General features: G+C 38.4%; 2 protein-coding genes across 4 annotated transcripts in view; both read left to right on the top strand.

The window, feature by feature from the left end:
• Positions 1-768: 768 nt before the first annotated feature.
• Positions 769-9,632, top strand: HAUS3 (HAUS augmin like complex subunit 3). Of its 3 annotated transcripts, XM_088056801.1 has the most exons (6): positions 769-1,038; positions 2,140-2,190; positions 2,626-3,659; positions 4,707-5,143; positions 6,775-7,003; positions 8,301-9,632. In XM_088056801.1, exons 3-6 carry the CDS (start codon positions 2,745-2,747, stop codon positions 8,565-8,567), a joined length of 1,848 nt encoding a protein of 615 aa, XP_087912927.1. In that variant the 5' UTR covers positions 769-1,038; positions 2,140-2,190; positions 2,626-2,744; the 3' UTR covers positions 8,568-9,632. The 3 variants fall into 3 exon arrangements, with proteins under 3 accessions (XP_087912927.1, XP_014118733.2, XP_087912926.1); XM_014263258.2 differs by lacking the exon at positions 2,140-2,190; XM_088056800.1 differs by having other exon boundaries at positions 769-3,659.
• Positions 9,633-17,757: 8,125 nt separating this feature from the next.
• POLN (DNA polymerase nu) overlaps positions 17,758-19,311 on the top strand; it is an 82,409-nt gene continuing 80,855 nt past the window's right edge. The window contains exons 1-2 of the mRNA XM_005517891.3: positions 17,758-17,946; positions 18,305-18,492. Coding sequence (XP_005517948.2) covers positions 17,758-17,946; positions 18,305-18,492 — 377 coding nt within the window. The remainder of the gene's footprint in view (positions 17,947-18,304; positions 18,493-19,311) is intronic.

The following is a 19,311-nucleotide window of genomic DNA, read 5'->3' as shown; positions in this document are numbered from 1 at the left end:
AGGGTTCACGGGAAGACGTTGGGAACAATGTTGGGAATGGAGCACTGGCTCTACAGAGGCCGAATTTTAGGACTCTTCAAACTAGAGGACAAAGCTGAAGGAAAATGCTGTGATAGTTTGTAAATTGCCATGAATACCACGGGTAAGGTACATGCAGAGGTAGCAGTGACCAGATCCTGAAAGGCTAATGCCAGGAATCATTTGATGAGTTTTTAGAGCTACGAAACAATTAGGGAAGTGCCTTTTCAAGCAGCACTTAATGATGTTCTGGGATGTTGCCTTGTTATGTGTCAGCATGTTTAAAAAGGTAGCAGGCAAATCCAGGGACATAAAGCCCATGAATTACTTAAAGGACTAAGCAGGGTGAAAACCACCAACACAGCGACATTGGGTACGGATGGCGAAGTGCCCACCGCTAGCCACGTCTGGGGTTCAAGGAAGCCGGTGGGCACAGCAGTCAAAGCTCAGCGACATCAAGTACGCTCAAGTCTGCCCCATCCTCCTCCTCCCGTTCGCAGGGCAGGGGAACCGAGGAGCAAAGGCCGCGGAGAGCTGAAGGGCCAGGCCTGCGAGGCCTGACAGGCCTGAGGGGACGGGACGAAGACATCGGGACCGAGGCGACCGCCCTGAGGGAAAGCGCGGCCAGCCGTGGGAGCCTCGCCCACATGACGTCACCGGTCAGCGGGCCGGGCTCGAGACGGAGCACTGCGCGCGTGCGCGGGGCCCCCGTGGGCGGAGCGGGCTCGTGCGCAAGCGCGGTGGGCGGAGCAGGGCGGGGACACCGCGCGCGCGGCGGGCGGTTCGAGCTGGGGGCGCTTCCCGAGCCTTCCCTGAGTCTTCTTTCATCCCTCCCTCGGTCTTTCCGCCACCGCCCCTTACCCTCCCTAAGCCTCCTTTCAGCCTCCCTTAACCTCCCCTCCGCCTTCCCGCCGCTTTCCCTCAGCCCTCTCTGAGGCTCCCTTCAGCCTTCCCGCCATTTTCCGCCTCGCTCCCCTCCCCTTCCCTCGAGCCGCCGCTGCGGCAGAGCAGAGCACTGGGGTGAGTATGGAGCTGTGCTGCGGGCTCGGAACTCGCTCCCGGCGGGACGGGATCAGCCGCCACCGCTCCCCGCTCCCTTCCGACCTCTCGTTCCGGCCAGAATCCCTGTGTGGCTGGAGGCAGCGGCTGCCCCGGGGGGCGGGACGTGGCCCTTGAGGGCCCCACTTGTGCGGCCCGGGCGGGGACGGGTACCGCGGGTGCTCCCTCAGGGCTCCGGAGTTGTTTTTTGTGGTGTTTGATGGCAGTGGCAGTGCCGTGGTGGCCCGGCGTGCCCGGGCACAGGACTGTGTGGGCGCCCATTATTTCACGGAATCACAGAATCAGTAAGGTTGGATGGGACCTTTGGAGACCGTCCGGTCCAACCCCCCTGCAGGATCACCTGGAGCAGGTTATCCCGGAGCGCGTCCACGTTGTTTTGGAATGTCTCGAGAGAGGGAAATTTCACGACCTCTCCGGGCAGCCTGTTCCAGTCCCCTGCCACCCTCAACTGAGAGGAATGACGGACGTAAAGTTCTTCCTCGTGTTAAGGTCAAACTTCTTGTTTTTTAAGCTTATTGCCGTTACTTCTTGTCAGTGGGCACCACTGAAAAGAATGCGGCAGCCGCTTCTTGGGACCCATATTTATATATTTTGAGGACATCCCTTTTAAGCATGGAGGGCTCTTGGAGCGCTGCCCTGTGACACGATACTCGCGCAACATTCTGTGTCATCTGCAGTCTCTGAGCTAAATCAGACACATGGGGTACTTAAGAGAAATGGCTTTACTTGTTCAGTGCTCCAGGCTGACTGGCAGAACGGGGTTCTCTGGTGAAATGCATGTTTTAGAAACAAAGTATTAAGTAATATCAAACTAAAAAAAGTCCCTATTATCAGAGTATTGCAGACAAGGCCTCCTGACTATTGATTAGTTATCCTATATCCTTCGCTGTCTGTTACACGTGCTTTAGGATCCCAAAGCTGATTATTTGTCCGCTAGGAAACAAAAAAGCATCAAACTGCCTCCTCTAAGTTGTGACCATTTTCACAGGAGTATTTTTACACTGATCTTAATTTTAATTTTTTCGATCAAATATGTTAAAGTATTTATTGTTCCATTTTCAGAGGAAACTTTTAAACAGAGGTTTAGAAGACAAGATTCTGCTTGCTGTTGAGGTAAAAAAACTCTTGTAGCCAAGATCTTGAAGTGCAGTGTAACATCACTGTAGTTTTGTTTTTAGAACAGACTAAAAACCCTGATCATTTCCGAGGAGTTAAAATAATTATGGGTGTTTTTTTAAAAGAATGTACAGAAAACTGTGTAAGTAAAATCACTTTTGGAGGGCAATGAATTGCTCAGTATTAACACCTGTTGCTTTTAAATTAATGATACTGTACTGTTTTCATAATAAGTTTATGTGAGTTAAGGCAAAACAAGTGCTTGCAATGATATGGGATGTAATTGTTATGTCCTGATTTGATCAACAAAATATATTAAGGTATCTGAAATTAAAATTGGTTTCTAGTCTTGAATAGCCACTTTAATCCAAAACAGCATTCCAGGTTTGTTTTTTTTTTTTTTTGATCTGACACTTCCTTTTTCCTGTACAGACTCTTTTTATTAAAATACTGAATATTCATTATAAATGGCAAAAAAAACAAAGCTGGAATAATACCCCAGATCTTTTCCATGTATTCGGATTTTTTTCTGCTTACAAAAATATTTCATCATGAGCTGTGGAAAGGATTTTGTGGAAACTCTTAAAAAAATTGGATATCCAAAGGCTGATGAGCTTAATGGAGAAGATTTTGACTGGATGTTTGAGTCTTCAGAAGACAAATCATTTTTGGAGTGGTTTTGTGGAAACATAAATGAGCAGCATGTGGTATCTGAAGAAGAACAGCGAGATTATCAGAATCTTCTACAGTGTGGTCAGCCTGTTTTGGAAGGAAGTGCACTGGATGAAGTCCTTAAAACCTTGGAGCCCATGGGTTCAATGAACAGTAGCCAAGAGGAGGACAGGGAAGAAGTGAAGAAATTAGAGGATGAGCTTCAAACTCTTCAGAAGCTAAAAAACCTTCAAATTCATCGGCATAATAAGCTTCAACTGTTGGTTACTACAAACAGCCACGTGTTGCAAACGTTCCAAAGCAAAGAGGAAGAAGCACGTAAGAATTGGAAAGAAGGTCTGGAAATATTTACTGCAGCAAGTAATAAGCTTGACCATGAACTGCAGTCTCTTACAGCTGCAGTGAAGAAATTTGCTTCTTTCTTCACTGCTTCAGATTCAGAACAAGGGTCGGATACACATCCAGTGTTTTTTTCCCAACTTTCTTTGGATAAATATTTGTCTGTGGAAGAACAAAGTACTGCAGCAGTTGCATCACACATAAAAAAGCATTTTTATAAAGGTATGTCTGAATGTGCTGAAAATTCACGTGAAGGCAGCTTTCAGCTTGAAGATTTAATCAAGCAAGTCCCTTTAGATGAGGCTGATGAAGTTTGTAAAGAGAGACAAGAGATAGCCAGACTCCAGGCAGCGTATATTTGTGGTCAGAACCAGCTAATTCAGCTGCGAGCTGAAGAGGAGGGCATGAATTCAGCTATCAAGTGTGCGGAGAGCCTGCTGCAATCCTCGGACAAGGTAAGGTACAAAAGGTGATGAAAGGTACTGGAGTTTTAAACAGACAGACAAGTTCCATTTGATCTAGTAAAGGGAGTTGCTGAGTTATTGTTATTTCAAATATTTTTATGTAGTGAAATTGCACTTTTAAGAAGTTTTAGTCTTAGCTACAAAACTACTTTTATGAAATATCTTCAGTCTCCATGGTTAGGAATTCTTCAGTGTGCTACAGTTCCTTTAATTCTGCATTTCCAGTATTACTACCTTTAAAATCTTAGAATTTATAGTACCTTTCTAGTTTAGTTTAACTTTGAATTTTCATATTAGAACTGGTTCTTTGTAGAATAAACAGAATCTTAGCTTTGATTGCAGTTCTGTGGTATCAAGGAGCCAAAGTGATAAATGTATTTCTGTTTATATTGCGCATCACAAGCTTAAAAAGTTTTAGTTCACTGACTCTGGAAACTCAAGCATTTGTACCAAATAAATGAATCTGATAGTTGAAGCCCCAGCAGTTTCTCAACAAATGAGTGACAGGCAAATGTGGCTAGTGGAATTTGTGAGGAAATCATAATGAAAGGAAAGGTATTTGCTTATGCCAGTCATAGAATAACTTGAGGCATCATGTCAGTTTGTATATTTTCAGTTTTGGATGATTAGTATATAGGACTTGATTGATTAAGGTAATTTGAAAAAGATTGATTCTGCCAGCAGTGTTGATCATCCAACTGAATATAAAAAATTATGTTTGCTTGTGAGATTTCAGTTAGACATACTTGAAATAGGTGCTTGGTAACATGTAGCTCTTTTATTTTCAACACAATAAACTGTTTCCTGACCCTGTGATAGAATGAAATTATTTTTTACTGAAATATATCTATTATCTACTTTGTTCATCTGTATTTGCATTATTTTGTAAAATTATGTAAAACTACTTGTAGGGTTTTTAATTTAATTTTGGAGCTAAATGTAACACAAATACGTGAACCTTATATGACCTGAAGAAATGTTTGGGTGGTGGCTTGGTGGGAGCCATGAAGAAATTCACAAATATTTTGTTTTATGCAGGATATTGGACAACAGGAAAACATTGATGCTAAAATATCTAGTTTAAGTGCTGAAATTTCAGCAATTAAACAAGATATAGCTCAGATAAATAATGAAGAGTTGCTTCCCCTTCTTAAGAAGAATGCACGACTTTTGACTGCACCAGTGGTGAAAGAATATTTAGATCACCAAATTGCTCAGCAGGACTATTATGCTGCAATTCAAGAAAAAATAGGCAGGCATTTGATAAGACAGAAAACCTCATTTGAACTTATTCAGCTGGCCTGTGAAATGGAGATGAAGAAACACCAGGAGATCAGCTGCCAACTTGAGAATTTGGTAGAATCTCTGAAACAAAGCACTGATGAGTTGCAGCAGAGACTACAGGTGATAGCTGAACGAACGGAACGGGCAAAGCCAAGGAGCACTATTACTTCAGAGGATGGTTTCTCTTGCAGGTAAGTATTATATTCAGTGTTGAACTTGTATTTCCTTTGAAATAATATTGGGGACATGAAGGCTCAGGCAAGATATGCCTTGCCTGCTTCCAAATTCTTTTTTACTTGCTGTAGCTAATTAGAATTTTGAATTTTCAAGAGCTGAAGCATTTAAGATGTGAAACTTGTTTCTTCCTTGTCCTTTGAAATTCTCTTTAGGTTTGCCTGAGGAAAAACTGTTCAATTATCAGTCTTAGTAATATTGCTGAAGCATTCTTAATTAGTATCTGTAACATGAAGAATGTTTGAACCCAAGCTTGTTTTATCTAGCACCTCCTGATACTCTAGAGGCATAGATGTTAATAGCACTGATTTCCCAGGTTGTATGCACGACCTCATCGGCTGAGCGGGCAAAAACCCCCCGTGTGGTAGGAGAGAGGAATGATTCCTTCGGGCTGTGAAATGTTTAGCTCATTTTTGCTGCTTGATTTGCCATCTGGTTTGAGTGTCCTGGCACCCATGTAGGAGTCTGATTTTTCACCATCTAAGTAATTTAAGTCTCCTTAAAGTTCAGGTGATACAGTTAAGGATGTGTGCTGTGCTGCTCTTCCATCAAGACTAGATCTTTTGATGAGATATTGTGAGAATTGTGTAATTATAGGTGTGTTACTGTCAGACTTTTCCTCCTTCTTTAAAATGGTGCTTTAAGTGTTTGTTTTTTTAATAATTGATAAGTGATAACTGAGTATGGTTTGTCACAGTGAATGACTGGAAGAATTAATTTTACTCCTATTGTGTGTTTGTGTCAGCTTGTTACATTTTTGTTCAGGTTTATTATGGTGTCTGCAAATCACTGAATGTTTCTGGCTTTTTTTTTTTTTTTTTTGTTTGTTTTAAGAAAAAGGGAAGGGAAGTTGAAAGAATTAACATCCTTACAGGGTTTGTAAACGAGACACTTGAAGGACCTTCAGTTATTTCTGAAATATAGCTCTTGCTCTTAATAAAGCCAGTCTGATTTTATATTAGGGAGCAGCTCCTGAAGATTTTGTTATGCAGAGGTGGTAGTAACGTTTGGACTATGTAATGTTGTCTATAATTGTATTAGGCCCATTCCTGATACAGTGTAAGGGTACAGTTTGCTATAGTGTGTAATGCTGTCTTTTGCATGACTTGTAACTAACTGGAGAATTTCTTAGCGGTCTCTTCATAGGTAGAAAACAGGAAATACTTCAGTGAGCTTGAAAAGGTTATGATTGTTCTTATTTCTTATCAACTGTTGAAGTCTGCTTTCATTCAGCACTTAAAAATAAATCTTATTTTGCAGTCCTTGAAGTATCAGGAAATAGTTGGCAAAAGCAGACTGTCAACTTCTATTTGCATTCATGATCTACTTACTAACTGTTACTTTAGTATTTCATTGCTGCTAATTTGATCCTGAAATATTTCAGATTCCTATTAATCACTGCTATATATAGATATATAGATGGAATCCTGAAATCAGTGGGAGATATAGCAGTGTTGCAAAAGTGCCTTTAGCAGCACTTACCTTACTTGTCCTCTGACTTTTCAACACAGACATGTCGTCTTAACTGATAATGATAGAGTGCTTAGGAGAGTTAAAATATTTGTCTGTCTAACTTCACTTGTTCCAGGCTGTATCAACTCCTGGAAGGAGGAAGTAAAAAACAACAGTTGTTTAAAACATACAAAAGCCTGGAGCAGATGGCTCAGAAGTTAAAGCAGGACTGTGCTACAGTACAAGATCAGCTGGCAGCATCTGCTCGCGAGCAGTCTGTCCTTTTGTCCAGCCTAGAAAGGGATGTGGATGCCCTTCATGGTGCTCTCTATTGTGGAACAAATCAGATACAGCTCCGGAGTCCGGTAGGCCCTTAATGATTTTTTTCAAATTGCTACATTTTGTGTCGTGTTCTTTTACTGATAAAAGTATAGTGTGAAGGCTCTAGACATGCAAACTGTCCCCACTTATCAGCAACAAATTTATTAATGATAATGGATGCTGAACATTTACATTGTTCTTGGCAAATGTTGGATTTTTCTAAATGCTGGCAGGTAATTTTTTTTGTTTCTGAGCAAACTGTTGCATCTAACTGAATTTCTTTCAAGGGCATGTGCAGTCCTTTATTCTGGTAAGCTTGTGATGTGAGAGATCCTTTGTCTGGATAGGGTGTCACTGGAAAACTCCTTTAAGTTGCTCTTCATTTCATATGGGCTTTCTCCTTTGTTACCTCTAAGACCCCAATAGTAGAGTTTCACCCATTAAAAGCCTGGCCGTGGGTGGGTCATTCAGACAAACTAAAAATAACAGAATTTTGAAGGACAATTGTAGTAGGACAATCCTGCTGCACCAGGTCTCAGGTGTTACATTTAAAACATCTTTTAAATGGGAACAGGATTTGTTAAATGCACCTTGTTATGGTTTATAAATCATTGTAGACACCTCAAAAATGCATCAAGGGGAATCTTCTGTTATATAATACTTTCTTGGTTAATTACATAAAAATATATTTAACATTTGTCAAATGAGTTTGCAACATATAGAACAGTTTTAATTTAAAAATGAGACTGTAATTGGAGCAGTATGTGTTCAGGGATTGCACATACTTAAATCAAATACCTTACTATTGATTTAAGTTACTTCTTATAATATGACATCTTGTTCTACTGTTACTGTTTCTCAGAAAAAGAAAAGTAATTCCTTTAATAACGGAACAGTGTGCAAGTAGATGATTAATCTGCTTATACTGAACTATCATAAGAATGCCAGTTGTGAAACTTGTAGCTAGTATTTAATGATTTAATTGTAAGATTGATTTAACTTTTTTATTGTGCTTTTTTTTTGTTTGTTCCCTTTTAAGATTTGAGAAAATGTCATTCACTCATCTCTCTAGGTCAGGTGCAGATTTGTGTGGTCTTAACTCATCTGGTCAACAAGTAAATTACATTTGCATAATACGATATGAGTTCTGTTACATGGAGCTCAAAAGTTACATCAATTGAATGGAATCCCTTATTATTCTTGTTTCTGGTTTTTTTTGTGATTACTTTTTTGATTACAAACAAGTGACTTCCTAAAGCAAAAAGCCTTTCCTATTTCTAGTTCAACTAGTGTATTAACAATAGAAAAGTAATAATTTTTTTGTCTTTTATTTTTTGTTAGGAACTTACTGAGCAGTTTCACCAGCTGAAAGTGGATTTAGGTGAACTAAATCATCTCCTTAAGGATCTGGTTGCTGATCTGAAGTCAAAGAGAAGCTTTTTAGAGTCCAATAGGCTGCATCAGATGGAAAGGGACTTGTATGTGTATTTTTTCAAAGATGAAGAGCACTTGAAAGAGATGGTGGAGAAGCTTGAGCAGCAGTCTCGGGCTAAAGCCAGTGGTCTGGAAGACAAGAATTTCACAACCAGTGGAGTTCTTAATGGCTAAACAGCAGTGTACTCTTAAGAAAGGAAATGTTAATGTAAACTGTGTATGACTTTATGGAGTAATAAGCATTAGCTTGACAAGGCTGACACTTACCTGTCACTGCAGTGAATCCTAACTGCCACTGTTACCAGCTGGGATTGCGTGCTGCTTTATGGCTTCTGCCTGCTGAATTCAGTCTCAGTTTTATCAGAACTCTTGGATATGAAGTAATTGTTGGTTATTTGAAAGAAGTATGTTTAGGCTGCTCTTCTGCTGACCTGTGTGTTTACTTCTGCTGCACACAGCATAGCATCAATAGGAATGTGTCATACCCTTGAGTTAAGTCTTACTGCATGCTAAGAACTTTTGATTGAACTGCAAAATAAATGTGGAGAAGGCATTCCAGATTTTGGAACAAGACTGCAATGTGCTCATAGTGAAGAGGAGAGTTCTCAATGGCAGCAGATATTACATGATTGTTTCTCTTACAGTTCTTCTAGGAAGACTTGGTTTTGTTAGAAATGTGTTGTAATATGTACCAGAATGTTTTAACTACCAAGACCATCTGTTTTAAGACCATTCTAATATCTCTTAACTTATAATCTACCTTCTTCATTGAAACCAGTCCATACTTACACTGGGCTTGTCAATGAATGAGAATTTTAAATTTCTTTTTTGTACTTCTGAGTCTGCCTTATAATTTATAATGATAGGCATTTCAACTCAGAGCACTGATGCTTTCGTGCTTGTGCTTTCATGTGCACTGTTAGCCTGTTTATCAAATTTTTATATAGCTTCCTAATATACCAATGGAACTAAATAGGCTTTTATAGTATGATAACTTCCAGTCTTTTATATTTTGATGGGATCAGCTGTGCTTGCTTTCAAGCACTGTACATATTGATGAAGGTTAATATATTAGTTGAAATTCAGTAACAGTAGTCTTTAAACTATTTTGATGGCAGACTTTTAACTTCTATGTACTTATAACTTATTTTTTTTTAGCTTACTGGTCGGGTGTCTTTATGTCTGGATTTAATGCTGCTTTACTCTTTGTGTTTATTATTAAATGCCAAACTCTGTCAATTCAGTTCAGTGTGGTTAATATTTATGGTGAATCTGTGTGGGTTTTTCTAGGCCTGTTCTCAGTCATGGTGTCTTATTTATTTTTAAGTCTGATGGGTTCTCATTTTGTTCTGCTTCTGGGGCTGCTGCTTCCCAGCCTGAGAAGTCAGGGAGAACTTTAACCCTGTGTAGGAAAGAAGTGTTGCTCTCACAGAAGTTAGGAGGATTTGAGTGTGGGGAAGGATTGTACTTCTGACTCATGGAATGTTGGGGAAAAGAAAGCCATTCCATCTCTCACCCTTTCCTTCACATGCTTACTAATTAGAACTAGATAGATACAGCCAGTGCTAATGCAGTGTGATGGATGTTCCTCTTTGAATTGTATGCAAATATTTGCATTTGTAAATACTAAAAGTTGCAACGTACCTGTGGTCTTGAGGCAAGAAAAATATTTCTGTGTAGGCAGAGGAACTGTTTGCTGATGGTTAAGTTTGACAGTCTGCTCATGCATCAGTGGGATCTAGTGGGAGAAGACCAGAGTAACAGGACTCCAGTTACCCACTTGTATAGGAATAATTGAGTCAACAGCAGGTTTTGGTAGAGTGATTGGTTTGTACAGCTTGGATCCTTTAAGTGTTTTTTAAAATGCTGCATATTTCTCTTGTGTTTGTGAAGAACTTAAGATTTACATGTTCTTCTGGTGTAACTGTAAAGCAACAAGTCATCAGTGTAGGCACTGTTTCTTGTGATTCTCCAGTGTGTGTTGTACCTAGGGATTCTCCAAGTATTTTGTAGGTATTACAGAATATGGGCACTTTAGCTGGAAAACCAGCTCCTATTCAGAAAAGGATAACATTTACAACAACAGTAGCTGGGGTCAAAGCATGTAGAGACTATTGATGTTGCTGACCAGTTTCTTAAATTGACAAGCTATAGCAGCTATTTTAAAGTTACCAAGACATAGCAATATTTGAATGCATCAATTATACAAAATTTAAGAAAGCAGAGGTCTTTTATGATAAGTATTTTTTGAGATAGCACATAACTAATGGCCAGACATTGTGGTAGTAATGCTTGTTTCTTTAATCTTGTGTTGGCTTAATTTTGGCAGCTTGCTTGAAAGTTAATTGTGCTTTTCCTGATAAAATCCAAGCACTAGTAACAGTAAATGTAGGCATGTGCTAAGCTACAGACAAGTTTAAAGATGCTGGGAGGCAGAAAGTATCTCCGACATGCATACTTCTTGTTTTATTTGTCAGATTTTTTTTTTAATAGTAAAGTTAGCTGTACTTAGGACTGCTGATTTTTTAATCAGTGTATTAAAAAACTATTTCAAAGTTTGTTTTTATAAATTATTATATTTGTTATTTCCAATACAGTACTGGTAGACATGTCTGGGAGCAAATGCAATTTTCCATTGAGAATGAATGGCTAAACGTGTTCACTATATTTTTGTCTTTAGTTTCAACAGAATATAAATGAGGATTACTAATGGCCTTGATTAATTCATAATTTGTGTTCTGTGTTTAGGTTTAATCTTAAAAATGGAGCGTTACATAGGATGTGAGATTTCTAAAGTACCTTTATCTGATATTGCTCAGAGGATTATGACAGCTCTGCAGTCTATTCCTGTAGAAGCTCAGACTAACAGAGAAAATAATCAGAGTGAGTAAATCTTAGCCTATTTGTGCTTTTCTGCTGAAAAACTGAAATAGCAATATCAAACCTCTAGTCCCTGTTTTTAAATAGAGGAAAAGAAAAGGTGAGACTTTAGGTTTATAGCTTTAGAAAAGGAATTAAGCTGTAACTGTGACATTTTCTGGGACTTTTCCGATTCAATAATGTTATGTGAGTGCAAGGAATGGTACCACAAATTTAATTTTTCCTTTTCCTGTTCCTGCTATATGGTACAGAATTACATGGGAATTTGAAACTGTTACCTAAGTACTACTGTGTCATAAATCAGATGCATACATTAACTCGACTCTGGACTAGATGTTTAAAGATCACTGGAGGTACTAGGAGCTTAACAGGAAATCTGCGAGCTCTCCAGACTCAAGTCTGTCCTTACGACACATATTCATTAGCAGTTTTCTCCTTGTGAAATTGTAGGGGGAAGAGTGAACAAAAGTCCTGGTGAAAGAATGAGTTTGGTAATGTTAAAAGTGCCTCAGCAGATCTAGAACATTGTGGATACTGGGGAGGTTTTGCAAGGTGCAGGGTTTATTCTCAGTTCTGGGCAAGTTGCAGCCAAATTGTGGCTCTGGAAAGAAGTAGAAAGTTAGGAGTTTGGCTTAATTTCCGTTGTCTGTTTTCTCCTGAGAGCTAGGTCCTGGTATATTATCTGATCAGTGGGCTTAAAATGTAACATTTATTCCTGTGTACATGGTGGTTTTTGCAGCCACTGTTCTATATTAATTATGGTTCAGGCTCCTCTTTCAGTGAAGTATTGGATCACTGGAGCCTGCTGATGTAGCAGTGACAAAGATAGTGGTTCATCACTGTGTATATCAGTGATACACTGATTTAAAGGAATGTGGGATGAGTCAATTCTAAAATATTACTTTGGTACATGTGGTACATCTGGTACTAAAATGCAGATGATTTTAAAGAAAATTCTATCTCTCTTTAGCTTAGTTTGATTTACTTCTCTTGCTACCTTGTAATTTCCTGTACATATATATACACACATACAGCTTTAGTGTGGGTCTGTAAAAAAGAAGTTTGCCTCTCTTAAAAAAAACAAAAACAACTACAAACCTTTGATGTTAGTTGGTCTGTTTCAGACTGCATTGAACTGTATTTTATAGATAGATTTCTAAATTTTTAATTCTACTTAATGGAAAAAATGTTTGTCTTTAGAAGGTAAATACTGGGCTCAAATAGAACAAATATCTGCAATGTTGACCCAGTTGGTGAAATTCTGTGGTTATCCTGGCAGTGGAGCTCTAATCTTTCCATCAAGCCTTGAGGAGTTGGAAGGCAAGGATGGGTTTCTGCTGCCATCTGGTGATATTCTGTCATAATTCACAAACTGGAAGTTGCAGATCTCTTCAATACTTATCATACCGATTATTGTGTGCTGGAGGAGAGAAATGTAATCCTCATCTTCTCTGGGGGTTGGAAAAGTGTCAAGGAAAAGTGTCTAGCTGTTAAACAAAAGCACTGAACATAAACTGAGATACTATCATTCTTAATTTATTATCTCATTGTTGTAGAAGGTGTTGAGAAAACCAAAGGTAAAATGTTTGAAGCTACAAACACAGCTGTGCAATATTGGCTGTTCTAACAGCTTAGGTTAGAAGTTTGTCTGATTATACACTAAGAATAACATGCAGAAATAAGCGTATTTTCTTCTGTAGACAAAGGTTTTGATTTGCCCAGACATGTTTTTTTTGAAACAGTGCTAGTAAATTGAAACAGATCACCTTATGCTTTGTTTGACGTTGGTCAACACCATTGTTGTTTCAGAAAGGATCTTGTTGCTGGTAGTGCAGCTTCATAGCTGACAGTGGCAGTTTAGTATGGGCATTTATTTAGTATGAATATTACTCAGTATGGGGGGTCAAAATACATACTTTGCCTGTGAGGTGTCTTTTGGCTGGGCAGTAAGATAATTGAAGCATAAATGAAGCCAAACTAGTTGTGAACTCTGGAGAAACCTGAAATTCAGGGGAGTTCCTCTTTTTCCCTGTTCTTCTTTCTGTACCCATTGAGATATTTACTGCTAGCCTGTTACCCCTGGCTCCTTCGTTCCAGGCTTCACTTGATTCTCCTCTTGGGACTTGTGGACAGTGTTAACAGCAGAAAAGAACCCATGTCCTAATGGTTTCACTTGCCACGGTGTGAGTCTGAGGTGCATTTGCAAAGCCCTCTTGGAACAGCAGCAACTGTGCTTTTGGAGCCATGGGCTAAGGGTCTCTGGCAGTTCAGTGGGGGCCCAGACTCCCAGCTGTGCTGTGCTCTGTGTCACACCCGGCACTGGTGGCTGGCTAGCTTCTTGTGGGACTGGTGTCATCTTATCTTCCTGTCAGTTTGTCAGGTCTGAAGTATCTTTGATCTCTCTTATCTGGTCTTAAAATGCCTGTTCTGTTGCAAGATGAACAATGTGAAAAAAATATCCCCTGTAGGTGAAACATGGTCAGTTTGTAAAACATGATATGCTAAATTCAAATACAAATAATGCTTTATAGAACAGAGGTTTTGTGGAATACTGCTGCTGAATTCCAAGAAAACAGTTAAGCTGTGTAAAGTTTCTAGAGTTTGGATTTTTCTTTTTTTGTCCTTCATGTTTATATACTCAGCTTTACTATGATCAAAATGAGTTGTGTTTCCTTGAAAGAGGGAAATTCACATAATTATGGAATTATAGTAATTCTTCCTCTGAATACCTTGGAAAATGTTTTTCTGCTTTGTTGTGAATTTTAAGTGATTTTTTCTTAATGGTGACAGAGCAGACTTTTGCATATGCATATTTTGGAACCTCCAGGGCCCTTTTAAGCATGAATACTAACTTGATAAATGAGGGAAATTTTTTTACAATTCTTTCAGGTTTGGTAAAAATGTCAGTAATATAACCCTGTATGAAGCCTAAGTTACATGGGCTACTTGCAGATTCATTTGTATTGTAAATTGTTTCTTCTTTTTTAAAGGTGTAGAGAAGATGAAGGAAAATAAGCTAGGTGATAAGGATGCACATCTGAGAAATGAAAAGGCAAGCATTTTGTAAGATTGAAAAACCACTAAAAGCAGTATTTCTGTAGCAGGTTTGAAGTTATAGACTGGTTCTTTCATAACAAGCTTTATCATGCTGTATTTTATACAGTCATAGTTCAGGTAACTTCCTCTGTCTTTTTTTGCACTTGGCCTATGTTTACCTGTGAGAGTCTGGTCCCAACTTCTGTTCCCTTTTCACAGGACGTTGGTCTTCTATGACAGACTGATTAGAAAAGAGGTTGCCACATTCAGACAGTCACCAGAGTTTAGAAATGTTCTCAGACTCCTGTCACTGAATAATCATAAAGTGAGATGATTCATATGAAAAATTGCTTCATATTAGGAAGCCTAATTTTGGGTTTAATAATTTCTCTGAATTTTATTTGATGTGCATGTGAGTGAGTGCCAGTGTGTGGGAACAGGTAACTGGCAGCCCCAGATCAGTCTTTGATTGTAAAATCCATTGAGTTAATTGACGAATTGCAGATGCTGCAGCTAATCCCAGCTGCAAATTTCACAGCCTTCCTTACTCTGACACTGGTGCATGTTGCACACTTCAATTCCATTCAGGTTGCTCAAGATGCAGAAAACTGATGCCTTGTATGGAAAGAGATTGTTTCCTACAAATTACCCTGGCTCACAGGTGCTCATGCAGCTGTGGGTTCACATGGATAGGAGTGGAATCCCTTTTTCTAATGATGATGCTCTAATTTTGACTGTCTGCATCTACTGAGATCTTCCTACATTGACATAAATTATGAAACTACATCCTGGGAATCGTCTTTACTTCCAGCCATGTCATTATTCCCAAGAGAAGATCAGTTCTTAATGGAAGTTGCTGTTTCTCTGTGTGGTTAATTGTTCCAGCTGTATTATTCTGACTTGATAATTAAATTGCTTTGTTCGTATTTTTTTTAATCTTTAAAAGACTTGCTTATTCCTGATTCTGTAATTACTAGAGTGTCCTAATTTAAATTCTGCTGTGTTAAATGATAAAACTATTTGCAGTTTGACTGGAGAATACACTTGAGTGAATTAGTTGTCTTCCTATGGCTCTTAAACATTTGGCCCTTCTGTGATATGATTTTTCTCCTTCTGATAACTTTATAGTGCCCACCTTTTAGCATTGCATAGGTCAAATTAATTTGTCTTCATTCAGAACAGCCACTAGTCATTTTGGTAGTAGAAGAAGCTGAATTAGCTTCCTTTTCCTGCTTACTTAGAACCTTGTAATTGTGCTTTTGTGTGGAGTTGATCCTGTGAAGTATGATCTAAAGCAGTCTTAAGCCTTTTTCATCACTTTCTAAGGTTTGGGAATATGGGAACTGGGTTGAGGAATATTGTGAAACCATAAAAAAGTACCAAATTTACTGGCTCTGTCATTCTGGCTTTCTCAATCAATACAGATGTGATGGAGGTAGACAGTAGCCTTTGATCAGTGAAAACTGTCATCTTGGGGACTGGAAGGAGCCCTGCACAGCAGGACCTTGTTCTTTTGAAGTGAGGAGGTCTCGGTTTTTGCAGTGGTGATGACAACAGTTGTACTGAATGAGACTGGGCTAGAAGAGACCAAAATACAGTAATTATGAGAGACTCCAGTTACTTTCCAATGGAGTCAATGAATATTAAGCTTACGCATGGTGCTCCAGCTGCAAATAAGGAGACAACTGCTTTGTGGAATAGTTGGAGAACTCACAAGAAAAATTTGTATTTATTTGATTCTGTGTAAGATCAGGTCCAAAATCTTCCCTGTTGACAGGTGCGCTTACAGAGACTATAGTGTTTGGGAGGCATTGAAAGATAGGTAAGACAGTAATGCTTAATTTTCAGAAAGAAAACTGTAAAATTGAAGAAGCTTTTAAAAGAAATTATATGGAATTTCCCTCCAAACCCAGAACATTTGTAGGTAGTATAGGGATTTCTTCAAAGCAGAATATTGAAGATTTGAAATGAATACTAAATTGAGTCTGGAAAAAGTAGTAGGGATGAGAGACAGTATGAATGAGACTTAAAAAATGTCATCATGCAAAAATGTGAACTCAGCAGAATTTGTATTATTTTATACTTGTCTCATTTCACTAAGTTAAATAATATGCACAATGGTATAGTTCAAAATAACTTTGAGGAAAAGCTTGCAAATGCATCACTAATACATAATTTTTTTCAAATGCCTCAGGAGTAGAAAGAGGAGCTGGCAGGCTAAGGCCTGCTGGTGGTTGAGGCATAAAAAGCATTGAGGGGAGTTGCAAGTCTGTATATCTGTAAATTGTTCAACACACATTTAACTTGGGGAATCTTGAAAAGGACAGTGATTACCATTCCAGGGTCCTTGTTTGTGAAATCAAGGCAGAGGATCTATTTCAGCTGAGGAGTTTGTAGAAGAAACTAGCAAAATAAATAGTAAGAAAGTACTAGGGCTAGTAGCATACCAAGGAAATTTCTGAAGGAAATCAGGATGAAGAAGTAGAATTGAAGCACTACCATGCAGTATCTTGCTTAATGCCCCTTAGTAGCATGCTGCTGTAAAGGGATTCAGGGGATCTGGAGTAGGAAAACTGTTCTGTGTATAGTGGATTAAACGGAATAGAATATAATACTTATTCATACTTTTTCAACTTTCTTATGTATTTTTGTTATATATTGCAATACTGTAAGATGCTTGAAGGACCCAGTTGATTCATGTACTTGAAATTCCAAAGCAGTCGTTAAAATCCCATGCCAAAAGTTCTATAACAGATGAAACTGTCATGAAAAGAGCTCTGAAAGTTGAAAGATGTAGGGTCTCCTCTCTTCAGACAATACTGACCTTGTCACTATGGAAGACAAGCTACTGGACGAGATGCATCCTGCAGTTTTTAATTTGCCACTTTTAGTGTTGAACTAATATTAGGTTAAAAAAAAAAGTAGTTGTGGGTGTAAACAGTGTATGTCAACAAAATCTCTACTGATACATGGTTGAATTTTGGTTTATGTAATGTGGTTCCCCTAAACTGGTTCTGTTTTGTTAGTATCAACATTTTTTCATAGAATTTTGCTTTCTTGAAAACTTACCTAAATTAACTTTGTGCAATTTTTAGTTTCTCCTAATAAGTCAAATAATTTGTTTACTAAAAATTTCTGATTTTCCCAGGAGGATTGTGATTCCAGAATTTCCATATTAAAAGCAACTGTCAGCCCTGAAAAAAGAGCTGCTGGTCAGATAGTCAGGATAGTGCGTATGGATGAAATACTTGGCTGTCAAGATACCAAAGTATCTGGCAGCTGTTACCAGGATTCAGGCTTCCCAAAATGGGGATATCGAGAAAGGAATCTTTCAGTAGAAGAAAAAAACCTGAAGGATGGGGAAAAGAAAATAGTTATTCCTCTTAAAAGAAAGCAAACTGTGTCTACATCTCGCTCAGAGAAAAGAAGATTGCAGGTAAATACCTACATGTTCTTACATGAAAGAAGATACAGCTGTACTCCTGGACAAACAAAGTCTTCTGGAAAGTATCCTTGTGATATCAGCAGTTTAGGATGTGAAGAGAAAAGTGAACTGCTTGCAGCTATAGAACAGGCAGCAGCTTTTGTAACTACTATGATATTTCAAGATGGTTCTTCACAGCTCAGCTCGGAGCAGGTTAGTGAAGGATGGGTTTTGTTTAGTCAGCTCTGTGGAACCATTTGATTGTGCATGTAACTGATAATCACAAACCCATGTTCATTGGCACACTTTTGTGTATGGCATACCAAAATGTACAGTTAGATTACATTTTATTTTAAACTGCCACGTAAAACTTAGAGAAAATAAAACCACTCAGATTTTTGTGTCAAGGTTGAAACGCATCCTCCTCTACTGTGTCAAAGGTGTTACTAATACATGATATTATGTATTAGTGTACATAATATGTTTAATATTGTAAAACATTTGGGAATTTTTCTTTATAGGATTGCACAAAATCTGTTAGAGGAAACACTATTGTAATTATGCTTAACAGGCCTCTACCTCATCAGTAAAAGGAGTTGTTGTGCTGGTGAAGAATCAGACTGATCAGCCTTGTCCTCCCAGTCACACTTCAACTGGCTATGCTTGGAATGCTGATAATGAAAATGATAAATTAATTTATTTGAAAACTGGACAGTCATCTCTTTGGGAACAAGAACAAGCTCACAAGAAATTTTCTTGGTGAGAGTATGTAGGAAAAAATACTGTTTTGCTTTACATATGCTTTCAGCAATAATAATGTTGGTTGCTTAGCACAGGCCTAATCTCCTTACGTGTCAAGCTCGTTGAATTTCATTTTGGCTGTGTTAGTTCCATATCAAGTCTGGGTTTATAGAAACCAAATAAGAACAGACTATTCCTTTGGGCCCAGCATATCACTGACTTGCAGCCCTTTCAGAATTAGGCTGGGATTCTGGTAGGAGCTGTTTACACTCACCTGAAAATCCTTTATGAGCAGTTAAAGCTGGACAGCACCAAAGAATGTTTTGTCCAGGTTTATCTTCGTTGTATTTTATTTACCATTTCTTGATCTGTATTTCATAGCTAGTACATTTTTGATGGACATTGTGGTAAACATCCTTTCTGAGCTTTGTTAATACTTTAAATCTTTTTAGCACAGATTTTTTTAATGGCTTTTGACATTCCAAATGAAGTTTTACTAACATTCAGTAATAATACAATATAATTTTGGCAGTAAAGGCTTTATGTTTATGTGTAATACATGGACTAAATTTTTATAAAAAGTTGGACTATGTTTTAAAGTTCTAGTTATTATAACCAAAGTCCATTTTTATTTTTATTAACTTGAAAATCATAGCCCAAAAAGGGAGAAATGCAAACTGAATCTGATTCCTAGATGTAATACTCTAGCATTTTAAAACTCCATCAGAATATTTTATGACTTTCAGTAATAGCTGTCTTATTGTAAACTGCTGAATTTGGATTATTAAATTACAAAACATTAATTTCAAAATGTGGGACTTGGTTCTTAGTTGCATC

This window comes from Pseudopodoces humilis, chromosome 6 (assembly GCF_049639895.1).
Source record: "Pseudopodoces humilis isolate 2021_Gansu_Grassland_sample_001 chromosome 6, ASM4963989v1, whole genome shotgun sequence".
NCBI lineage: Eukaryota > Metazoa > Chordata > Aves > Passeriformes > Paridae > Pseudopodoces > Pseudopodoces humilis.
The sequence above is the reverse complement of the archived record's forward strand: the minus strand, read 5'-3'. Positions and strand labels throughout refer to the sequence as shown.

Coding starts and splice junctions, on each gene's coding strand:
- HAUS3 (XM_014263258.2), top strand. CDS start 2,745: ATGAGCTGTGGAAAGGATTTTGTGGAAACTCTTAAAAAAATTGGATAT. Junction 5,144..6,774: donor GAGGATGGTTTCTCTTGCAG/GTAAGTATTATA, acceptor CACTTGTTCCAG/GCTGTATCAACTCCTGGAAG. Junction 7,004..8,300: donor AGATACAGCTCCGGAGTCCG/GTAGGCCCTTAA, acceptor ATTTTTTGTTAG/GAACTTACTGAGCAGTTTCA.